Source organism: Ursus americanus, chromosome 22, assembly GCF_024610735.1.
Source record: "Ursus americanus isolate L20-20 chromosome 22, mUrsAme1.1.p, whole genome shotgun sequence".
In the NCBI taxonomy this organism is placed as follows: Eukaryota; Metazoa; Chordata; class Mammalia; order Carnivora; family Ursidae; genus Ursus; species Ursus americanus.
In genome coordinates this window covers 27,787,301-27,811,791 of record NC_142148.1, presented here as the reverse complement: position 1 = coordinate 27,811,791, position 24,491 = coordinate 27,787,301, and the positions used below count along the sequence as shown (strand labels likewise).

At 54.9% G+C, this 24,491-nt stretch overlaps 1 protein-coding gene across 2 annotated transcripts in view; it reads right to left on the bottom strand.

Moving 5' to 3' along the window:
* Window positions 1–519: 519 nt before the first annotated feature.
* The window catches only part of LOC123798988 (tyrosine-protein phosphatase non-receptor type substrate 1), a 40,669-nt gene continuing 16,697 nt past the window's right edge, over window positions 520–24,491 (bottom strand). For both annotated transcript variants that reach the window (XM_045807827.2, XM_045807835.2), the window contains exons 3-9: window positions 22,490–22,843; window positions 17,659–17,979; window positions 16,733–17,071; window positions 14,769–14,876; window positions 11,838–11,862; window positions 5,366–5,405; window positions 520–3,103 (exon numbers count right to left, since the gene is read on the bottom strand). In XM_045807827.2, the coding sequence (XP_045663783.2) occupies window positions 2,849–3,103; window positions 5,366–5,405; window positions 11,838–11,862; window positions 14,769–14,876; window positions 16,733–17,071; window positions 17,659–17,979; window positions 22,490–22,843 (1,442 nt within the window). In that variant the 3' untranslated portion in view covers window positions 520–2,848. The remainder of the gene's footprint in view (window positions 3,104–5,365; window positions 5,406–11,837; window positions 11,863–14,768; window positions 14,877–16,732; window positions 17,072–17,658; window positions 17,980–22,489; window positions 22,844–24,491) is intronic.

Sequence of the window (24,491 nt, the reverse complement as noted above, 5' to 3'; positions counted from 1 at the left end):
TCGATAGGGAAGTGAGGTTCCCAGAGGGTGACCCACTTGTCCAAGATCCCACAGGTGGGGAGGGGCGATCAGTCCCAGTTGTGCAACGTCTAGGGCAGGAAGGAAGGACCAACACTTAGTGAAGGCCTGGCACGTGCCGAGCATGGGGCTCAGCACCCCCTGGCCCTCTTCGATCCTTGCAGGAACCCTGGCTGGGGATACGACCGTCCCCGTTGTGTCAATGACACAGTGAGTCTGAGTCTCCGGGAGAAGGCGAGCTGTGTGGACTCTGCAAAGTGGTGGAGCTGGGATTCAAACGCGATTGTCTGTCGAAATTCTGCTTACACAGGTGTTTGGGGCACAACCTTCCACCGACTCCCTCTGAGCCAGGAAAAACAAAGTCGTTGTGTCTAGAAAACCCAAGAGAGAGACCCAAACCCTGCGGTCTCCAAGCCCCGGGGACACACGCCATCCTCTCCCAGTCTCCTGGGGACAGGAGGTCACACGCGCAAAGACAAAAACACTCAACATCCAGACGGGTCGTTGTTACCCAGAAATCTTTATTACAAAAATATTTTGCAAGCCAAAAAGTTTAAGTTGCAACTATATACAAAATGGGGCCTGTTTCCTTCCTAGCAGTCTTAAAATAAACTCCCGAAACCACGCTCCTTTCCGCAGTGTTGTTTCGACCTCTTCCTTTTCCTGGGGTTCGATACACAAGGTATGGGAATCTCCAGGCTGCCAGGCTGGAGCTAAAGCTGCACAACTTCCTTGGCCTCATTCCCTTACTCCCCTTCCAAAATTCAAAAGAAAATAAAATTAAAATGGCACCAAGAAAACATTCTCTTAAAATTCTGTGTGCGTGTGTGTGCATGTGTGTGCATGCGTGTGCACGCTCAACGCATGTGCCTTCTCTGGGCAGAAGCGAGGGAGACTAAGGTTTACAAGCCAACCTTTTGGAATTTGGAAATGGCCCGAGCCAGGTGGCTGGGCCACTGTGCTCCCAGGTGCCACAGAGAAACTCTGGCTCATCGGGCCAAAGCTGCCCGCGTGGCCTGTTGGCTCAGCTGATTCCTGGATGTCGTCATGTAAAACGCCAAATCACTGTCCCCAGAGAACTGGGTCTGAGCTGAGCTCCCCGTGTTCCACGTGTAGGACCTGCTGGTGGGCAAGATGCCTCAGCTCCTCGTTCGGATGGCCTGGAATCCCTGGGGCATCCACTGGCTGAACCCAGGGTGGTGGGGAAGAGGAAGCTCTCAGCTCGAAGAGTTGGTCAGTTCTACGTGAAGACTGAATAAATAGGGCTTGCCACACGTGCTGGCCCTGGGCCCAGCCAGGCCCCCACCTCCCATCGGGAGGGTGGGGGGGCAGGGGTAATTGATCACAGCATCTGCCCAACCTCCTGGCTGTCTTGGATTTATTCCAGTTTGATCCCGAAAGGGTTTGAGAGCAGAAATAGAAGATTCCTCTTGCAAGGGTCAGCTCAGAGAGCTGGAAAGGGGGCAGTCACTAAAGGGGGTGGAAACAGCCAGGCATAGCTTCCCTCCCCTGCATGGCATCCAGTGCTTGTGAGATGGCAGGGAGCGGGGAGGGGGGCATGTTTCCTCTCTCCTCTGTCTGGATGAGAAGACTGAGGCCTCAGGTCTCGCCAAGACTGCACTGTGAAGGACGCAGCCTGGAGAAGTACTGGGCAGGTTTGGGCTTAGCGCGCTGGGGGCACGGAAGGCAGCAGGACCAGCCACGTGGCTCAGCTGAGAGCGCGGCCACTTTTGTCCTGGAGAGAGAAGGCTAACGTCTCCATGGAGTGGCCACACAGCAACCTTCCTCCCCATCCTCAGGGTCTGGGACATGGAGGAAGTCCGTTTCTGCTGTAAGAGGATCCCTCCAGGACCACCAACTGGTAAACCTTAGACCACACGAGACCCAACCAGGTACTTCAACACATGACAAAGAGCCAAGACAACGTTGCTGTCGTTTTAAGAAAAAACAAAACAAAACACCACAGATCAAATTTTCTAACACCTCAGTTTCAAGATTGCACATTTCACATTTCTCAATAATTTACAGGCGTCCACAGCGAGAGGTTGCTGAGTTAGTGCTAGCTGGAGGAAGCAAGCTCAGGTCTAGAAAGGACAGGAGGGGCCATGTGGAGCGTCACGGTTGGGATGGTGGGTCCTCAAGGAGTCTCGGACGGCCACCAGGAGGAGAAGGGTGTTGTTACTCAGTCCTCGGTGGTCGTGGTGGTGGTGGTGGTGGTGTGGGAGTTCCTTGGAGGATCCTCCCCTCCCCCAGGGCTTGCGCCTCACCAGTCCAGGGATGGGGAGGCTAGGACTGTTGGAGCAATCTCACCAAGTCTTGGGATGCGGGTCCCAGAGGGTTTTGTGGTTTTTTTCCCCCAGCTTCTCCATGGATGGGGCACTTCGATCTAAAGGGAACATTTGCCCCAAGCCCCAGTTGGGTGGTGGTGAAAGGAGGTGGGGTTTTCTCCCTCCTCACCCCGGAAGATCAGGCTGCAGACCATCAAGGGGGCAGTCAGGGTCTCCAAGACCATGACCAAGACCCACATGTCCATGGAGACAGGCATGAGGATTCTTGGACCCCCGGCAGCTCTGGCCAGTTCCCAGGTCGGTCCCCTGGCTGGTCTGGCAACATCGGCCTCCATGTGTGGCGATGTGGGGGGACGGTGGCTGCCCTGGAGATGCTGGAGAGCCAAGTGGGTTGGGGAAACGAGAGCCAGCCCCATCCTGGGGTCCCAGGGCCTGAGCCATCCCGGCCCTCTGGGAACCGGGCTGGCTGTCCCCATCACAGCTGTCCCACGTGGGACAGGAAGGCTCGTGAGGACAGACCCTAGAGACGAGCACGGTCCCACTCATTTCCTCTGGACCTGGACGCTGGCGTACTCCGAGTAGGATGGCTCGGGCTTGGGGGCTGGCTGCTTGGGGACCCGGTTGAGGTGGACCATGTCCAGGTCCGCGTAGGTGAGGTTGTCCTCGGACGCGGGTGGTGGGCCGGTCTGAATGCTGGCGTACTCTGTGTGGTTGTTGGGCTCGGCAGCCCGAGGCGCAGACTTCTTCCCCTTGGGCAGGTTCAAGTCTGCGTAGGTGATGTCATTGTTGTCCTGGATCTAAATGTGGCGGAGAGACGTTCATTCTGGAAACCCCGAGCCACTTGTCCACCCATTGGCATCAAGGCTGGACGCTTCTGTCTTCCCTTGGGCCCCACTGGCTCAGCCCTAAGTCACGCCCCGCTCTTCTCCGGCCCAGGTTACCTGCCTCCAGCCTCACCCTTCCAATCCCCACACAGCCTGAAGCAGCTTCCCGCACTCAGCCAGCCGGGTCCCTCCACAGCGCTGCCTCAGTGTCCCTCCTCCCGAAGCTCTGCCCTGCCTTTCCAGCATCCTTCCCTCTACCTGCTGTCCATCCCTTCTCTCGTCATGAAACCCACTCCATCCTGTACGTTCTAGCACAAGCACCGCTACATCCCAAGACCCTGCCCTCGGCCAGCTCCACGGCTCCCGCCCCGTGCTTCCTCGACCCATGCCCTTCCACGATGGCACCCTCCACCCAGGACTGACTCCGTCGGCGGGTCCGAGTAGATCCCGACCCGCAGTGGGTGGAGACAGTCATTCACTTACTGGTTTCTTCAACACATATCCACTAGGTGTTTGTTAGAATATAGGAAGTAAGGCTGGCGTTGAAGAAGCCCCATCAGTGTTGAATGGATGGATGGAAGGATGGATGGATGAATGGATAGCAATTTCAGCCTCACTCAGGGTGAAGCTGGGGTCCAGGAGACAGAGGAGAGGGGCGCGTGAGTATGAGCCCCCAGGGAGCAGATGCGGTAAGATGCCTGGGGTTTGAGTCTCGGTTGTGTTCTCTCTTGCTGACGGACTTTGGGCAATTCACTTAACCTCTCTGGGCCTCGGTTTCCCCATCTGTAGAGCAGCGATATGCTAGTGTCTATTTCCAGGGTCCCTGTGAAGATCAGTTATGATCACCCAGGTAAAGCTCTTAGAACAGAGCCTGGCACTTATCGAGTGAACACCTACATTTGATAAATGTTAGCCACCATCTACCACCGAGCAAACCCGAACGTCTCCCACGTGTTCGTCTTATCACTCACAATGGCCGCCTTAAAATCACTCATCACGAATTACAAACTCTGCTCCCTCTGTGCCCCGCACCTAGACCGCAGAAGCACAGGGGGCGACAGCAACCACTGCCCCTGGTGGGTGCATGGTGACCACCGCAGAGCTTGGCTCCCGAGGGCGTGCCATCCCAGGGAGCACCTTCTCTAGGCCCAGCTTAGCCTCTCGTTGGAGTTACTTACCCCATTTTACAAGTGAAGAAACTGAGGCCCAGAGAGGTTAAATACTTTGGTCAAAGTCACACAGCTGGACAGGTCCAAAGTCTGGTGGACTCTAGCTGTGGTCTCACCACACAGCCCCTCTGTCTCGGACCCTGCACACTCTCCCACTTCTCTCTGGGAAACCCTCAGCAACAGCAATGAATTCCCTCCTCGGCAGGGGCTGGCCCCTGGCTGGGGATTTGGGCTGCAAGCTCCACGGGGCTGGGTTGTGAGTGCCTTGCCCGCCGCCCAGGGCCTGGCACACAGTAAGTGCTCAGAAAGTCCTGGCTGGCTGTGAATTCTGGGCGGGGCTTCAATGACCAGTTCTCACCGCCATCCTTTCCCCTGAAAGTTCCAGAAAGAAGTCCAGAGGTAAAATGACTGGGGACAAGGCCTTGTTTTCAAGTTACCCCTGGAGCTTGAGGTCAGGGCCACTGGGGGCTGTCCGGATCAGGACAGCAGGCCTCGGTGATTAGGCCGACAAATGCTGTGCCTTTTACCAGCCCTGACTCTCTACAACAGATTGTATCTAAAACGATGACAACAGCCCGGGAAACGTCAAGGACAGCTGGTGCTCTCTCGCTCTCGGGTTCAGGGCAGAGCCTGTCTCATTACAAGGGAAAGAGGAGCCCTCTGCCTCTGAGGTCTGACAGCATCAGGCTAGGTTTCCCAGAATTAGGCCAACCATACTGCCCACGCAATTGCGTTCACAGTGTTGAGGAGAAGGCTCCAGAAAGCGAGTATGCCCTTGCACGAGGCAATTAGTGAGCGAACTGTGGACAGTGCCCCCTGGAGTTGTACAATGCAAGCGCTGGGTCAAGGAGGCTGTGACACTCTCCTGGCTCGGGCAGAGGGAGAGAGTGCACAGAGGACAAGGGGGACATCAGGAATGCCAGGCTCCCCCACTCTCCCCACCCCCCACCCCCTGCCCCACTCTGGGGAAGGAGTCTTAATTTAGAACCGGATCTGCAACTCTGGTTGAGGCAAGGAAATCACACCATCGAGATTCCCGGGAAGGGCATCTCACCAAGGACTGTACCTGGGTTATTTCTCTTGTGTTCTTCTCGGGCTCATGCAACCTAAAAAGGAAAGAGACGCACAGATAAAAATATCCTCACTATCTCAAGTGCTCATGCAAATTGGTAAGAATAACATTTCGTTCCATTTCCTATACGGGTGCAGCAAGTCACAACAGAAACACAAGTGTTTATCAAATGTTTGGACCAAAGGGCCGATCTCACTGAGAAGGCATCTGAAGCACTGCACTATCTTTTTTTTTTTTCTTCCCAACCTACTTTTTCAGCAAGGATCTTTAAAAGTTAAAATACTGGGTGCTGGGGAAGGTATGGTGAAACAGACACATTCATGTATTGCTGGCGGGAAGGGCAAACCGTAGAAGCCTTTTGGGAGGCAGCTTGGCAAAATCAAGAGCTTGGAAGGTGTCCTCATCGTTTGACTCATAAGTGCACATTTTGGGGGGAATTCAAAATATAGAAAAAGCGTTATGCACAGAGGCATTTGTCACAGAACAGGATGGGGAGGACTGTTTATATGGTAGAGCTCTGCCAACTGGGACTGGTTAAGGAAATCAGGATAGGTTCACAGATAAAGACTTAAAAGGCTTATGAGATTTTTTTTTATTACAAATGATTACATTAAAATGATAAGCGACACGACAGCATTCTCCGTGGAATGATCTCAATTCTAACAACGTATGGATAACACGGGAAGGAAACAGTAAAATGTGAACAGCAGTGGTCTTTGGGAGGTTCTTTTTTTTTCTTCCTTTTAGTTCCCATATTTTCCACACCTTCTATATTCTACACATCCAGGTCTTAGCATTAAAAAGAAGAAAAGAGAAGGTGCAGTGTCCTGGTTAATCAAAGAAGCTGTTCATGCGCTTGATTCTGTAATGGGAGGCGGTGGCTTGGCTCACTGCAGGGTCATGGTCAAGGTGGGGAGCGCACCAGAGCCACGGTTCTGCAGGAGTTGTGTAAATTCTCAGGCCGGCAGCTCTGGGGATGGGAGCCTGGATAATGTCAGAAATGAGCAATGGGGCTTGGCAGCAGGGTTATTAATGGATTTGGCACGAGATCTTGGCTCAGAAGCATTTCTGGGGCATGACAAGCCCCACGTGGCCACAGAAACAGGCCTCTGGGAGCAGGGACACCGGCTGCTAAGGAAGATCACGAAGTCTATCCACACCCCTACTGCTCCAGGGCTTCCAGGGCTCCCCGCTGCCTCTAGCTCAAGTAAAACCCATCACCCATCAACCCATCGTAAGCCCTGTGTGGTCTGGCCCCTGTGCACTGCCCCAGGCCCCTTCACTGCCTGACCTTATTTACCCACATATGCACCCACCAAATATTTCACGACGGCCACTCGATGAGACATCCTTTGCGTCAACAACAGCCTGGAAAGCCGCCCTCAACCACTTTTCCTCTTAGTTAACTTTCGTGCATTTTTCAAGACTTAACTATGGTGTCACCTCCTTGGGAAAGCGGCTCTGACAGCGCTGGGCTGGCTGGGCTGCCCTCCATGATACCTTCAAGCCTCCTTGCCTATTTTCCTGTCTGCCATATGTGTCCGTCTGCTGCCTGCCTGCCGTGATTCCTCAGCACATGGGTACAGGTGCGTAAAAGTGACTTGGAATGAAGACATTCAGACTGCCCCAGGACCTTTGCACGGGCAGCCCTCCTTGCCTCTTCCTTTGCTTCACTGCTTCTCTTTCCTCGGATTCTATTTCAAATAGTCCTTTCTCTGGGAAACCTTCACTGAACTTCAAATTCCATTCTCAGAACACTGGGCTCCTCTCTTTCAGAGCAATATTGCAGATGAGACGCAATTATCCATTTTGTTGTGTCTGTCTCTCTTATCTCTGAGAACGGCACTGCTATTACCCATCTGTATGCTCAGGCTAAAGAAATGGGAATCATCCCTGATTCTCTTCCGTCCTCCTTTACAAACCGTGTTACCCATCACAAGTCGTCTTGACTCTGCTTCCAAAATCCGTATCAAACTCAGCTACTCAAGTCTCCTCCACCTTCCCAGCTCCCTAGATTCCTCAAGAGCCTTCTCCCTGGTGTCCCTGCTTCTGTTCCCACCCCTCAGTGTGCCATTCTCCACATGGAAAAGGCATAGGTGAGGTCATGTCATTTTCTGCTCAAAACCCTCAACCCCTTGTCAGCGCACAGCGAGATTCATCTCCGTATCCAGAAGGGCGCATAGGTGCCGTCGGCCCTGACTCGATGCTTTAGTCTCCCATCTCTTCCCCTCGCCTGCTCCAGCCCGGCTACCTTGGCCTCCCCCGTGTTCCAGGAATATGTCCAACTGCTCCTGCCTCAGGGTCTTGGCACTGGCTGTTCCCTCTGCCTGGCCCACTCTTGCCCCAGATATCCCCGTGGCGGGAGCCTTCCCGTCCTTCAGCTCCCTTCTGAATGACACCTCCGTACATTTTCCCTGACTGCCCACTGCACCCCACCCCCTGCTCTGCTCCCTGCCTAGCTTGATTTTATCTAGCCAGCACCTGTATCACATGGTGTATTAACCTCCCACCCAGCTTGTTTGATGGCCTGCCTCCTGATGGATCGTGGGCTCCACGCTGGAGCCCTGACACCCTCTAACGGGCTGGTGCACTGTCAGCACGCCCTACGTATTTGTTGAACGAATGAATGAATGAATGAATGAATGAACATTGAATCAAAAGGGCCACGAGACCAGGGCTAGCATCTTTTTTGCTTTCCTTCGCAACCCCCCAGCTTAAGCCCGGGCACTGAGCTGGGCTCAATTCCGATGAATAAATGAAAGAATCAGAGAAGCCCTAAATATTCCAAGAATAAACGCAGTGAATGCCTGACAAGCGAACGAATGGCCGACCAAATGAACCCCAGTGCCCAATTAAGGGAACAGAGACATATTTTTTCTCTCGTCTGAGCCGGGGAAGATTACAGACCATGTTCTACCGGTATGTCCCTAACCCAGGGAGTTAGAGATACCCAGCTCCTCCAGCAGCCCTGCAACCTGAAGGGCCCTCTGAGCTCAAAGCGGCGGCACCCCCCGCTCGGCACCCTCTCCAAGGTCCTCAGTTGTTATTCACACCCGCGTCTTTCTGGAAAGCGTCTGATCCCAGCCGGCTGAGTGAAGCCGGCCGCTGCATGGGAACCACCATCCCCGCTCACCAGCTAGCGCTTTGGTTTAGGGAGATGAAAGGGAGCAAGCGATCTCACGGCTCCCTTGGTAGGTTCACGCTGGAAAAAATAAAACACAGGCAGAAAATGGTTGGCTTCTCTGGGGAAGAAAAAATAGGCAGCAGGACACATGAGAGCAGCGATGAGCCCCGCCGGCTGCAGCGTTGGGGAAATCTGGGCTGGAGCCGGAGTTCTGGCACCTGCCGGCGGTGGGGCCTTGGGAATGTCACACGGCTTCTCCGAGCCTCGGTTTCCTACGCATACACCGGGACAAGAATAACCTTCTAGAACAGGGGTTCTCAAAGTCTGGGTTGGAAGCAGCAGCAGCAGCGCCACCTGGGAACGTGTTAGACATGCAAACCCTGCATCCGAAACTCCCGGGCGAGGAGGTGTCCAGTAATCTGTGTTTTAACGAGCTGTCCAGAAGATTCTGCCACACGCTTGAGTTTGAGAAGCTCTGTTCAATTCACATGGGGTGAGAGTAAATCAGAGGGGTTTTGCTATAATTAAAATGACTGTTGGGCCACTAGAGGAAAAGACATAGATCGGTTCCCAGGACGCAGTAAGTGCCTCATAGATGTTAGCTGCTGACGCTGTCGTTACTATTATGGATGCTGTCCCTTTCCTTTGGGAACTTATTGTCTAATTGGGGTGATAAGACAAACAAAATAATGACAACAACAAAGACGAAGTAAAAAAGAATGATCCTCCCATATCTGAGGCCGTGAAGGCACTGAGAAGGACAGTGTTGGATTCAGAAGAGGAAGAGACTGGGGATTGGGGCCGTGGTTTGGGATGGCAGTCGTCATTCCTCACGCATTTGGTTCACTCAACGAACCTTAACTGACCACCTATTCCATTCCAGGCACGGTGCCAGTTTCACTAGAACCTGAGGGAAAGCTCCCTGCCCTCAACAGGGGGAGGGGGGTGGGTTATAGCATGGGGCAGGCGCAGAGGCAGCCTGAATACACGGTGGTGTCAACACAGGGGCACCAGGAGAGCTCCCAGGACGGGCCCCTGTCCCTGAAGGGGGGTGGGTAATGCCCTCGCTGAGCCTGGGGGAAGGGCGGGAGGTAAGCAGGTGAAAAGAGGGGTGCCCACCCAAGCTCCCGTGTCACACAACTCCAGGGAGCGCTGTTCGCAGAGCCCACAGTGACTGCTGCCGCACACCCCCCCCCCCCCGCGCGGTGGAAACCCTGGGTGGTGCGGGAACACATCTCAGAGAGAGAGGCCGGCACGCGAGGGCTGGGAGGAGAGCGAGGACACAGCATGTGGGAGGCTGTGAAGGGAGTGCAGCATGGCTGAGTCACGGAGTGTGAGGGCTGGGGCGTGGCCAGAAGTGAAACTGTCCAAGTCAGTGGGGGCCGGACCACTAGGGGCTTGAGGGCCTCAGTGGCACGGGTGGACTCTGTTGAGGGCCGTGGGGAGCCACCAAAGGTTTTCAGGCAAAGGACAGAAGTGAAGTCTTGGGGTGCCTGGGTGGCTCAGTCGGTTGAGTGCCTGCTTTCGGCTCAGGTCATGATCTCAGGGTCCTGGGATCGAGCCCCACATCAGGCTCCCTGCTTCATGGGAAGCCTGCTTCTCCTTCTCCCTGTGCCTCTCCCCGCAACCCCACCGCTCATGCTCTCTCTCTCTCGCTCTCTCAAATAAATAAATAAAATCTAAAAAAAAAAAAGAAGTCAAGTCTTGCCCTTGGAAACGAGTGTACTTGGTGTATATGCACGGAGCATTCCCATTGCCCCCGACCTTGGGACTGTCCTTGACTCTACAATCCATCCACAAGTCCTCTTGACTCTACCTCCAAAACATATCTAGAATTTGCCCCTTTCTCAGCCATCCCACCGCCACGGTCCAGGCCACCCACATGGGCTTGGACCACTGCAGTGGCCTCCTCCTGGACCTCTCTGCCTCCACGCTCACCTCCTACAGCTTGCTCCCCACACGCCGGGCAGGGCGGTACTTGTAAGACAAAAGTCACATCATCTCCTTCCTATAGCTCCTCATCCCACTGGGAGTCAAACCCTAGACCACTGGCCTCCACCCCGAACCTCAGCTCCTGTTCTGCCATTCTGAAATCCACAAAGCTCTAAAAAAAAAAAAAAAGAAAAAAAGAAAGAAAAAGAGAAGAAAGAAAGAAAGAAAGAAAGAAAAGAAAGAAAGAAAAAAAAGAAAGACCGTGCAACCCATTTGTTAGCAAAACCTGACCTGAACCAACAGGAAGCTATTTATGGCTTTTATTTATGGCCCATGCGGGGCGTGCCCATGCAATTTATTTGTTGTTTCCAGGCAGGTACATTCAAGTGGTAGATTATGGGGTTCTGGATCTCTCCGCTGGGGATGAATATCGGGGGCTTTCCTTTAAAAGCTGGAAAGTCTGAATTAGTAACAAATCTGGCTGCGTGGCCTTGGGCTGAGACCGTGGACCTGCGTCTCCCTGGCCTCACCTCCTGCCCTCCCCGTGCCTTCCGGCCCAGCACACAGGCCTCCTCTGGTCCTCTCGCCTTGGCCATGCCCGCTCTCTCGCGCAGCAAACACATCCCCCTTCACAGTTCCTTGGCTCAGTCCCTGCTCGTGTCCCCTCGTCAGTGGAGCCCCCCCCCATCCCGCCATCAATCTCCGTCCCCTTGCTGGGCCTGAGTTGTCACCACCCGACACGACAGGACACATCCCTTTGCCTCTATGCTTACTGCCTGCTTCTCTCCCTGGGGCCTGAGCCCCATGAAGGCCTGGGTTCCTACTCACTGCTATATCCTTAGCACCTGGAACAGCAGCAGAAGTCACTGAATACAGGAGTCAACAAACTAACATGCAGTCTGTGGCGTAACATCATCACCTTACCCTTTGAGCAGGCCCTCGGCTGCCGGCGGGGACGGGGGGTGGGGGGATGGGGGGACAGACGGTCTCTGCCCTACTTGTCCCGGCATTCCCGGAGCCGCCCGTACCAAGGTACTCAACACACACTGAGCGAAGGGAGGAAAGACCAAAGCACACAGCTTGGATCTGGGGGCCGTGTGGCACGGGGGGGGGAGCAGGTTTCTGCCACCATCCAAATGGGATCAGATGAGGGTCTCGCTGTCTGTGGACAACAGGCAGGAAATCAGAGCCTCCGTGTGCCGAAGAAATCCCTTCAAATCCCCTCACTTGAGACAATTATTAAACACGGACCTGTCAGAGCCGCTTACAAAGGAGAGAAAAAGAAAGGCTGCCCGGCATGGGAGTGGATGGTGCTTCACAGTTTGGGGGGCTGTCAACCAACCTACCAACCAACTAACCAACCAACCAACCGACCACTACAAAGGCATCCTCGCCCTGCAGAGCACTTACCTTGTAGAAGAAGTGGAGCCCTTGGCTGAAAGAGAAAAGAAACCAAAACCAGTTATTTAACCTAGAAACACACCGTTCTTACTTAACGTTTTGCTGGGGGTGGGGGGCAAAGGTTTGCCTCCGGGGAGGTTGTGAGGAATTGTTGAAATCACCTCTGAACCACAGGAATCCCCCACGCCCACGCCGGTGGGATGGTCCAGTATCTTCCATCAGGAGGACCAGTGGGCTGGGCCTTCCCCTTTCCCACCTCCGGGGGTTGCCACGGTCAGATCCCAGAGCAGCCTTCAGCCCAGGAGGGGCCGACTGCCCTGCCTCTGTCTGGCCTCACTTCCCTTCACCAGGTACCTTACACCTGAGACCCTACGGGAGCCGGGGCCCAGTCAGGGCCCTTCACGGCTGAGGGACAGATTCCAGCAGGGCTAGAGTTGGGGGAGCAGCTGCAAATCCCAGGTCTGCCTCCAACTCACTCACTATACGACCCTGGCTGGGTCACTTGCCCTCTCTGAACTTGGATTTCAGCTCTCCAGCTCGCAGGGGTGGGCTGGACATCCATTTCTTTTCATGTCACCACTTTCCAAAAAAGGATCTTAGGCGGGAAGAAAGGGTCCATCTGGTTCAGAGATTTTAAGCCTACGATATGGGGCATCCCACAGAGAAGCTGCTGGGGTTTGGCCACTGTTTGACTCCCAGCCCACTGTAAAATTGTAATTAAAAAGCACCCTGCACACCAAAGGTGCCCTTCACTGCACTTGACCGGGCTAGCGGCTGCCCCAGTGCAAGAATTCTCCCCGCCAGGGGAATGCCTGGTGCCTGGGCAGGTAGTGGGTTTTTTAGGTGAGCAGGTAGCAGTTGGAAGGCCGCAGCTCAGCATCCAAGGTCTGAATGGGAGCTGGTGGGCCGCAACGTGCTGGGACACCAATCACCCTCATTTTACAGCAGAGGGACTGGGGTCACACGGCTGGTAAGCAGGAAAGCTGAAATTAGGACATTTCATAGCAAGTATTGAAATAGAGGATGGGCAGACCCCCCCAGGGACCAATGACGAGAGAAGGGTCATCTCATTAAGGCGGAGATGATGTGCAGAGTGGTCCCAGACATAGTCCCTGGGGACCCACCACGTTTGAATCCTGGCCCCACCACTTAGCAGCTGTGAGGCCCTGGGCACGTTTTCTAACTTCTCCATGTCTCAGTTTGCTCCTCTGTAAAAGCGGGTCTGTGGTGAGAACAGAGTGCGTGGCACGTCATTAGAACGGAGAGAGCGCTAGTCATCCTTGTCACCGGAGCCTATGTGTGAGAGCTGGGCTCTGCACACAACTAGACCCGTCACTCAGGGTCTGGGCCCCTTCCCCAGCGTCTGCAGCTCTCCAAGCCCTGCTCCTCTTCTGGAATACCCAGTTCCTACCGCCCAGCCCACAGTAATGAGTGCGCGTGTGCCAGAGCCTGACATGGCGCCCAGGGGTGAGCCGCTGAAGAGGGGCTGGGATTGCACTCATGGCCACCATGAATGCCATCCGATGGGCTGGCCTGTCACCCTCAGTGAGCAGTGGAGCCTGCTTCTCCTCCCTTCCTGTGTGAAGGCTTGGACTTTAGGGAAAAACCACCAAAAGATCAGTTGGCAGAACGTCTTCCAGATTCCAGAGAGGTGGGGCTGGACACCAGCCCTTCTGGATGGGGGGCTCAGGCTTGGCCAGTACTCACAGCCGAGTCCTGCCAGCCAGTCCAGGAGGGAGGGAAGCTTGGAGAGCAGAGGGGAGGGGTCGCAGAAGTGTGTGACCATTGAACCACACGCCCATCTGAGCCCAGCCCAGGGGTCCGGGTGCAGAAAGGCAGCTCAGGACAGCACTACGCAGTCTGTGGCATATGGTGGGTCACAACCAGCATTTTAAAGAGAATTTAGTACAGAATATGACAGAAAAGAAAATATCAGAGTTCCAATTTTATCTACAGGAGTGTGGTGTGCGTTGAGTGGAGACACGAAATGTATTTCTCTAACTCGGAGTCAAGTAAGTTTCAGAAACACTGGCTTAAAATTGTCTCCTCCAAGAGTGCCGGAGAGAACACGTATTTTCTGAGGTCTGAGAACGTTGTTTTACGTGAGATTTTGTGTTTCGTAACTCTCCTCCAAGGGAGGTACTGCTATACCCATTTTACAGATGTGGAAACTGAGGCTCACAGAGGCCAAACTGGTTGTTTAGAACATGTAACAAGGCTGTGGAACCCTGGTTTGTCTGATTCCCAAGTCAGAGGCCTTGTCACAGCAACAACTCCACGCACGCACACGGACGAGGGCATGACGTCCTACATGTGCGCCTGGACCCTCCTGCTGTGGAGTGCAAGGCTGTGTGCCTCGCCGCTGTAACGACAGCTTTCCAGGAAGGCGGCTCCTGTTTCTGGGCTCACGTACAATACTGACAACAGGAGCTAACGTTTACTGAGCACCTGCTGTGTACCAGGCACTCTCCTGACATTTTACATGACATCGCCCACTTAATCTTTCCCAACAGTCTTGGAGGAGGGGCTGGTATGATCCCCCCTTCCTCCAGCCTCTTGCCTAGGGGCTGGGCAGGTACCTGGATGGATAAGAGGAAAGCAGACGTTTGCCGGGAATTCCCGGCAAATACTGTTTCCTTCCTGAGACCCCCTTCACGCCCTGGCATCTCCCTGCTTCCCAATTTGGAAGTGATCCTGGGAGGATGTGAGGCCTGGAGCAGTGACGGCTATCTTGCAACCACAAGGGGAGGCCGAACCACACTGCAGCCTGGCGAAGGTGTTGTGCCAGCCTCGACACTGCTACCGCTGGGCTTCTTGTGGAAGCAACTGGACTTCCTTACGGCTTCAGCTCCGTTAGCCCAAAGCACCCCCGTGGGCTCTCCCTCTGGGAAGGACAGCCCAGGGGCCAACTCTTGGGGAGAGAGAGGAGAACGCACGCACCTTTCTTCTGTCGGATTCGGAGGAGGTAGAGGGCTGCGATGAGCAGAGCCACCAGCAAGGCACAAACCACGCCTACCACGATGAAGATACTCCGGCTGTCATTATTGTCTAGGGACCACACGGAACAGAGGCTTCACGTATGCAAATTAAAAACAGTGAAACTTACTACCCACCTCCCCTTGTCGCCGCTAGGTAGGCGTCATTAACTGAGAACATCTGGCCATACATGTTCTGAGCCACACGGGCACGTTCATGGGTAGGCACACACTTCCCCACGTGGGTCACCCGCGGGCCGTGCAAAAACCATGCCGAGGTGCTGGGAGGGAAAACGTTCGTTTCTGACGGCGACGGAGGAGCCCTGGCTTCAGGATGTGGGCAGAAATCTCACTCCCAAGGAACAGAAACATGTTCCTTCTCATCTGGAATGAACCAGAGTGGCCACCATCATGGCCCAGACCTTCTGAAATTCTGAGTTGCAACTGACTGTCACACATAGGCTGGGGGGGAGGGTGGGTGTCAAGGGCAGACGTGTGCAGCTGGCTACTGGACTCCACAGAGCTCTCGCGAGCTGTCCACTCATCTGTGCCCGGGACTGCGGCAGAGGAGCTCAGAACCCAGGACACTTGCAATGGACACTGTGGGGGTAGGGCTGGTGCCAGGGCACGGGCGGGGGGTCCTGCACTAGAGCATTGTGCGTAGTTAGGAGCAGGGCTCTGAGCGGCGGAAACGTGGGCGCCTGGTTGTATGACCTTGAGCAAGTCATTCAAACCTCCCTCTACATACTGACTTGGTCTTGTGCTGTTGAGGCCGATAATAATCTCTCCCTCTTCGTATAGCTCTGAGGATTCACCTACTCACTAAACCACCAACCAACACACTCACTCCCTCTCATTCTTTTTAAAAGCATTTTCTGAGTGTCTACTATGTGCCAGGCCTTGAAGCTACGAAGCTGAACACGACAGCCCTGGTCCCTGGCAGCCGAGTCTCAGAGCTGAAGGTCAAGCGCACCTTCCTCAACACGGCCATGAGCAAGGACCAGAGAGAGGCCCTGACTAGTCCAAGGTCACCCAGCATGTCTGTGACAGAGCCAGAGTCGAAATCCACACGTCCTATCTCCTAGTATAGGGCTCATCCTATGGAAACCAGGCATCAGTGACATCAAAGGGACACCCTGCGGGGCCCTAAGGCGCCTAGAGCTCCCCTATTCCCTCCCAAGATGCACCGAGAAAAAGAAACGGTCTCTATCATAATCCTCAGCCAGATGCAAGGCAGAGCCATGCTAATGACAAGGGATGGAACATTCCATAGTGGCACAAAATGCCAACGAGGTGCTGCCACTTTGCAGAGAGAAAAGAGAGAGGGCGACAACAGGTTGGGAGGGGCTGAGAAAATCACACCCGGAGCCTCTCCCTCGAACAGGGGAGTGGCAGGGCTCTCACCGTCTTAATCGGGCACGCACTTCGGCCTAGAAATGCTCTTTGGGAAATTGTCCCCCAGAAGCAGCTGCACATATGAGAGAGTCTGTGCAAGGTCATTCATCACAGCAGTGGTTCTGCTTGAGATAAGTTGCAAAGACTCTGAAGCCCCCATCCCATTCCAGGGGTGCAGGCTTGCGAAGGCAGCCGAGGTGAGAAAGAATAGCAGGAGGGGGTGGCTGGCCTGGCGTGCTGACAGTCTCTGCCAGGCACAGGAACAGGAGGCGGGAAGCTAGAAACAGGCCAGTGTCCCTCCCTCCCTTCTTTCTCGAATGCATGCTTCTGTCCAAAGATCTACAAAGATATGTACCAAACTCTTACCAGTGGTCAGTGCTGAGGTGTGGGCTTTGGGGGAGGGGCGCTCACTGTAAAATTCGCCTTTCTATCTACAGACCTCTAGATTTTTCCATAATAAACATGAATTACAACTTTTAGTGTTAAAAAAAGATAAAATTTAAAGTGCTAGGACAGTCGGCATTGAGGCCTCACCCTGGGTTTTATGGGTTTCCTGGTCCTTCTGGTGGGCAGAGGCCACAAGGGTATGGTTTTTGGTGACCGCGGGCTGCCCGTCATGCTGCACCTGGCAGGTGAACACCACATCTTCCCTGTGGGCGGACGAATTCACCAGGAGCCAGCTCGTCCAGTTAAACGTCCCATCCTTGTTCTCTATGAGGTTCGAGGCCGTTGAGGCCGTTTCTGTTCGGGACACGTTTCCGTTCTCCAACCAGGTCAGCTGTAGGTGCTGGGGGTAGAACTTCGTCACTTGGCAAGTGACATTCACCTGGTCCCCTGCCACGGGTTGCTGGGAAACCTCGAAGGTGGGCGGAACTGAAACAGCACAGAGCAGAAGCTCTGACCTTATGGAACAGACAGATCACAGGGGAGGGTTCGAGAACTTAGCTCGCCCCACACAACAAGGGAATCACCCAGAACAGGGCTAGGCATGCAGCTGGTGCTCAAACACTGAGGGTAGTCTCTGCATATGAATGAAATCCCTAAGCACAGTGCCCAGCACACAGTAGGTGCTCAAGGACTGGTAGCTCCTACTGAGGTAAGAATGAGTGAAATCAAGATACTCAGTCCATGGCATGCAGTTGGAATAGAATAACTGTAGCAAAATAAATGACATCAGCAAGCACACGGTGGCTTGGATTATAGCAGGTGCTCAGTAATTGGGATTGCTATGGTAAAGTAAATGAACCACCCAGCACAGTGCTGGCACACGGTAGGTGTTCACCCCGCAGCTGCCATGAAAACAGTAGGGGATGACGGTGCACCTAGGTCAGGGGTGACTGGGAGGGTCTGTCAGATGTCAACCCCGGGCAGTGGAAGGCCTGGGGCAGGGAGTGGGGGAGGGGCAGGCCCAGAGACTTGGGGGCAGACCCGGGCTTGGGCTGGGGGTGAGGAGGGTCTACCTCGGAGGACCGCAGACAAGTTGGCAGTCCCACGGAGAGGAGGGCCCCCCTGCAGGGTCACGTGGGTCACCTCGCAGATGACCTGGGAGCGAACGTCCCCCGGGGCCAGCGCCAGCCTGGTCGTGCTAGAGATGTTGTAGGAAGTGCCGTTTCCCTCTGCATCCACGGTGGTCTGGGAGGCTGCCAGCTCATTCCCGTTTTTGAACCATCTCAGGGTGATGTTTCTGGGGGAGAAGCCGTGGGACTCGCAGGTGAAGCTCACTGTCTGCTCAGGCGAGGCCCTGGCCGCGGGGCCCGACACCACGGGAGGAGAGGGTTTGGCTACAAGAGGAGCATTTATGATCAGTAAGCATGACTGTGGTCATCAGCAGTAAGGACACGTGTGTGACACCTTGGAGAACCCTCGGCCCTTCGGATAGTGTGGGGAGGGCGGTGTCATCTCCTCATCGCACAGAGGAGGACCCCAGGTTCCAGAGCTGAACTCTGAGTCGGGGGCAGGGCCCAGGTGCAGCTCCAGGCCTGAGTTCAAGGTCCCCCTTCTCTTCTCTGCCAGGTGACTTGCCACCAATCTGGGCACAAGAATGACATTTCTGATGGGTGTGACTCTTGGCATCAACCATCCTAGCCGCCTCCCTGCAAACCTCACCGAGGTCAGAGAGTCCGTGCAGGGGAAGCAAGGGCGGAGCAGAACCCCCATGGAAGCCCACTGGAGGCGTGGCCGTGGCACAGTGTGAAATGGGACAGCAGGCATTTCTCCTTCCTGGGGTTGCAGTGAAGGGCCAGTGAGGGAATACAAGCAGTTTTGCTTTGAATAAAACACTGAAAATGCTTCTCAGAACCGAACAAACACAGATCTATCTTTATCCCAAACCTAATTCATACCCAGAACTCTCCGTTTAGGTATTTATGAATTTAATCTAGTTTTCACTCTTTCCATAAATACTCCATAGGATCTAATCTGTGCCATCCCTGAATCCAAGAAGGAGGGAATGAAGGGATGTTTTTCTAAAACTGCGTTCTTCTCTTGGTACCGTTTTGGGTTGAAAACCAAGATCGCTGAGGGCTGAGAAAGCCCAAGTTGAAAATCAAGATCACTGAGTGCTGAGAAAGCCCAATTAAACATGAATTAATTTCAAGGACAGAGACATGGGACTCCAAGCAGGGGGAAGCCGTCCTGTGTCCTGGAAGCACACACATCAGTGAATCAAAGGGGGGGGGGGCATTTCACCCATAGAAGGTTCTATAGGGTGTCTCCAGATCGTTCCTTATTACCCAACACCTTCTACACCAAACATAGGAAATACTACAAATATTTACATTTGCAAATATTTAACTTGCTTCCTAAAACACATGAAACATGTTGAGGTCACTTGAATAAGTGAAGTCATGAAATCACGCAGCCCGGACGCCCCTGGAGGGACGAGGGGCTGAGCTCAGTTACCTTCATGGGCAGCATCTTGGGCACCCGACACTGGGCTGATTCCTCCTCGCCCCTCAGCTCCTTCACCCCTCAGCCGGCCCTTTCAGGGGGCCCCCAGTACGGTCCCATTTATGGGCCAGGACTCAGGGAGGAACGCGGCTGACCCAGGACACGCAGTGAATGAGGGGCAGAGCTCATCTCACCACACACACACACACACACACACACACACACACACGCATGCACGACGGGTTCATTTTAGCTTCTCGGTTCTTTCTTCCTGCACCTCCGTGTCTGTTTAGGTATAAAACAGATCAAAACACCGCCTCGGTGACATGTGAGAATGTATGTAAAACACAGAACCTGGCATACAGTAGGTGCTTCATAAACAACACCGATGATGATTATCCTAAGATCTGGCCGTGACTTCTTCTGTAACTACCTATTTGTCCTTTAGGCCGTAAGAGGGCAAAACGAAGGCTTAGCGGACACACAAGAGGAGTCCCAAGGCCTGCTCCCCACAGCTGCCGTGCAAAACCCCAAATGAGAAAAGCAGCAGAAACCAGCAAATTATGATTCTCTCCCTCTTCTTTTAATAATCCCCTCAGGAAACAAGTTTGGCGAATTGGCTTTCAAAACACAAACGCGATCACAGGCGTATTCCTGCAGATTAGCTATTTACAGAAAGCTGGGAGCGTTTTGAAAGAGGGAGGACAGATTTTGCCCATGACATTTTGGGTGTGTTGAGGCAGGGAGGGCTCTGGGGCTGAGCGGCGAGTATTCGCGGGGATTCCAGCCCCTGTTCAGAGGCACACGGGCTTCCAGATGGGAAGGTCCCCTAGCCGGGAGCTCGGATCTGAGCAGGGTGTTGGCTGCCCCTTCCCCGGGGCCAGAGGGCAGGAAGCGGCTCGGCCCCAGGCCTGCTCCTTGGGACCGTGTCCTGGCCTCTCCACTCGGGCTCATTTTCCCAACAGCTGTCACGGGCACAGGCTCTTCTGAAGCACCTACCGACCAAAAAGCTCCTCTCCCAGCCCCAGGAGCACAGGGGGGAAAAAATTCAGTGTTTAGCGTCCCCTGGAGTAGTAAAAAATTCACCTGCCCGGGCTCATGTCTGACGAAGTCAGTCAGAATATCTAGGGGGAGCCAGGGGCTGGGGATCTTTTTCTCCCAGGTGATTCTAAACGAGAAGTCCAGGGTGCAAGGCACCCAATATCACCCCCAAACCCCACTTACATTCGAGGCCTGGGAGGAAGAGTGACTTGGCCACAGTCCTACGGCTCGGCATATGCTAGCTACATTCCTGGGACACGGACCACGTGCCAGGCCCTGCTGTGGTGCTTTAAGGCATTCACTCGTTCAGTCCCTGCAGCGGCTCTGCAGGTCATGCTGTCACAGACAGGCGAGGACAGCGGGCCAACGTGGGGATGAGTCATCAGAGGTCACAGAGCAGGGAAGGCAGAGTTGGGTGGGAGCTTGGGCAGTGGGGCTCGGCCACGCTCTCAGATGCTCTGTGTGGATGTCCAAGAATCGCCTAACCCCCACATCCGGGGCCTTCTGGACCTCCTCGCCAGTCCCCAGCCCCCTGACCAGCAGCCTGATGATTGCCAGGTCACAGATGGGACACGGAGGCCCCAAGGGAAACGGAGACTAGCCCAGGATCACACAGTTCTGAGAGGATTACCGGCCTCCCCGAGGGTCTGTGCCCTCATCCGGCTCCCTGTGTCCTCCTGACGTCCTGCCGAGGCTGGCGTGATGAACCACTTTGTACAGGTGGCCCCCAGCCTTGACATTCCCAACAGAGCACCTTCTTTAGTGACCGCCACCCTCCTCGTCCCTCTGAAATTCTCCACCGCAAGCAGTTAGGGGGAGGGGTCCCTCTGGGCGCCCAGACCTGCTGACCCTGTGGCAACAGAGGGAAGATGCGGGGTCCCTACAGCGGAGTCTAGAATATGAACTCTGGCTCACGAGGCCCTAGACATCCTCCAGAAAGTGCTTCCCCAGCATCCTCAGTCTGCAGAGCCAGGAATGGGGTGCCCCGTGTTGCTGGGCTTGCGGGGGCCCCTCTGCTCTGTCCAGGTCATTGCTCCAGGCTGCTCAGTGAAGGAGCAACATCGCACAGTGGGGAAAGACTCTTGATGCTCTTACGTGTGCAGCCATGTCCTCCAGGAGCAGGCTCAACACTTCATGAGATGACTGTGTATCTGTCGGATCTGGGGGTGCAACGCTACCCCACCTCCCCCCAAGGACTCTTCTTTTCAATGCGTATTGCTGAAGAACAGAAGACGGTATTTTAAAGGAGAGGGTGGTAGCATTCTGAACTTTGGAAAAATGATGAAAAGGAGACACACTGGCTCCCTGTTCAGAGGGTCAGCGCACCTGGGTTTTATTCAGCACCTACTCTGTGCCAGGCTCTTCCACGGAAACAGTATCTGTAGCTCGGGCAGGAAGGAGCCCGCCCGGAATCAGATGGGTTCTGGAACGATCTCACTCACTGGGTACGTGAGCATGAGCAAGACCCTGTCATCCTGTGACAGGCTCTGAATGTCTACACGGGGGCTTGGATGTGGCAGCCCAGCGTCCTGGATCCTGGGCCCCTGGCAGCAAACCCTAAACGATCACCTTTTGCGTCAACGGGGCAACCTTCATCACCCACATGGGGCACCTCTTCCCTGGGCGAGGACGTTCTGGATGCCCCAGGTCTGCTCGGAGCCTGCAGTGACTGTGCGAGTCGGGCCCTGAATCACACGAGGGGGTTCTGGACGGACCCAGAGCACAGCCCAACCTCTGGCATCTCCTCCCACCTGGCCTGTCAGAGTAAACAGTGCGTCTGTGCCTCTCAGAAATGTCTCTTCCATGTGATGTTTCTAAAGACGAAATAAAGAAACACATTCTTCCTTCTCTCTGCCCTGGAAGTCTTTATTCTCATTGGAAAAGAAGGAAATGTCCGCTTCATGAGAGAAGGGCCCTTGCCTCTTTTGTTCCCTGCTTCCCCGCACCCAGAGCAGAGCCTGCATACAGTAGGTGCTCAGTAAACGCTGAGTAAAGAGCAGAGTCAGCCACATGGAGGGGGCTGCTCTCTGGAGGCAAGAGTGAGGTGGGACCTTGTGACTGGGCAAGCCACCCAGACTTTCAGTCCCTCAACCTTGGAACCAGACGGCTGGTCAGGAGTGGAAAAGGTGAGAGCTGTGGAGTCCACAGACTGGGGTTCTAGAGTTTCCCACTGTTTTCTAGTTGGGGGGGCCTTGAACAAACATCACAACCTCTCCAAGCCTCACCTTCCCTGATCTGTGGAAGGGGCTGAAGTCAGGGGCACCCACCACAACACCTGATTCGTCACTGTTCCTCAGACAATGGAGGGCTTCTTACTGACTTGTCACCAGCAGGGGACAAGGAGGCCCAGGCCATACTCACCACTCACGGTGACCTGGGTGCCGGGTCCAGACTTCAACTCCACATCAGGGCTGCCTCTCTGGAACTTCACACAGTAGTAGGTTCCGGTGTCTGCTGGGGTGATGTTACTGATGCGGATGGAGAAGTCCATGTTGTTTCTCTTTGTGGCGTCAGAAACATTTGTTACTCGGGGGAAGTGGCCTCCTCTGAAATTGTAGACTGACTCCCGGGCTGGCCCTGTGCCCCGGAACCACGCAACTGGCCCAATGGGGAACAGGGAGGTTACGGTGCAGCGCAGAGTGGCTGTCTGTCCGGCTGCGACAGACACTGACTTGTCAGGCTGGACCACCTGCAGCTCCTGCTCGCCTGCCGCACCTGGAGGGAAACAGCGCAGGAATTTATTGCTCCTGACGTGATCCCGTACGTCCCCTCAAGTGTTTATCCACAACAGCTCATTGACGGAGTGCGCACCGTGAGCGGGCCTGGGGCTCAGTACACGCCATGCAGCCCTCCCCATGACAAATGAGGAAACTGAGGTCAGTGACGTGCCAGGGAGCAGGCCGGAGGTCCTGAGCCCCCCTCGGAGGATTCATGTCTGAGCTGGGCTCTGAGCTTCCCAGGATGTGAGGGGCCCAGTGTTTCTGACAGAGGGCACAGCAGGGCAGGGGCTCGGAGGTGGGGGGCAGCACGGTATGCGTGGGGCTCTATGGGGAGCCTAGGTTCTCTTTTGGGTCTGGCCTGGAAGCAGGCCCCAAGCAGGGACGCCACACCCAGCAGCTGGGGCTCGTCCAGGCTGTGGAGTCATGAGGCAGGAGGACTTGGATTTGAGTCCGGGCTCAGGCCTTACTGCTCCGACAAGGACTTGGGCCAAGACCATCCGACAGGGTGTGGATGTGAGTTCTGAGCAGGTCCTTCCATGGCTCTCGAGCCTCAGTTTCCTCATCTGTCAATCAGTTACTGTGAGCCCATCTCAATGGGTCTGTGGCAGGACCAAACAACAACCCCAGCCAGGGACAGCATCAAAAAGAAGCATCTGGTCTTTGGAGCCATCTGACCCGGCTGAAACCTGGCTTGCCTTTTATTCACACATGACCTGAGGTTATCCATTGGTTTTGAGACTCAGTTTCCTTATCTAAGCAGCACCTAGCCCTCTGCTTTGTTCTGAGAAGAAAATGCAATGACACGTAGAAGTTACTTAGCACCACGCGGGGCACAGGGAAGCTTCTGCCATCACACAACAAAGAAATTAGTGTGGGGGGGTCTGTTGTGCGAACTTCACTCCTGCCCTTGCTGATGTGCCTGCAGGCCAGGCCGTCCTGGATGCTGGGGACACACAGGGGCTGGACAAACGTCAGGCCTCAAGGACTCCCACACTGGGGAGCTGGAAGGCTTCCTAGGGGTGGTGGAGGGGAGAGGCCTGGGAAGCAGTGGGGCACGTGAGACAGGGACTCCGGGCAGAGGACATGGTGGTGGTGATGGGGAGGAGGGAGACACAGCCAGGAAGGCGACCAGGCTGTGGGAAGTTGCTGAGAAAAGCTGCTGAGATACTCAGGTCGTTGTGCACCCAGGGTCCGATTCTGAGCAAGGTGGGGGTGGGGGAGAGAGGAGGGATCATAGGCCCTTGGAGAAACACAGAGGTGGGGAGACAGAGAGAGGGGATGACCGACACAGGCCGAGGGAGAGGCAGGCAGGCCGAGGGAAAGGCAGACAGTCAGGGACAGCAAGCGAGGGGGATGCAGTGGGGGAAGAGAGAATAAAAGACAGACTTGGGGTCGTGTAGGTGCTGATGGGTGATCTGTCTCCTCCTGGTCACTCACTGACCCTCAGTGTGACCTTGTCCTATCCTGATACCTTGTCCTATGCCACCTTTGCCTTGTACACCACGCAGGGTGCAGCCAATGCCCTGGGCAGCACCCTCTGGCTCTGGCTGGGCAGGAGAGAGAGCTGGGACTCTGCCACCTGCCCCTGGCCTGGCACCACCCGCTGGCAGGGGCAGGGTGCCCAAAGGCTGGGAAGCCCACAG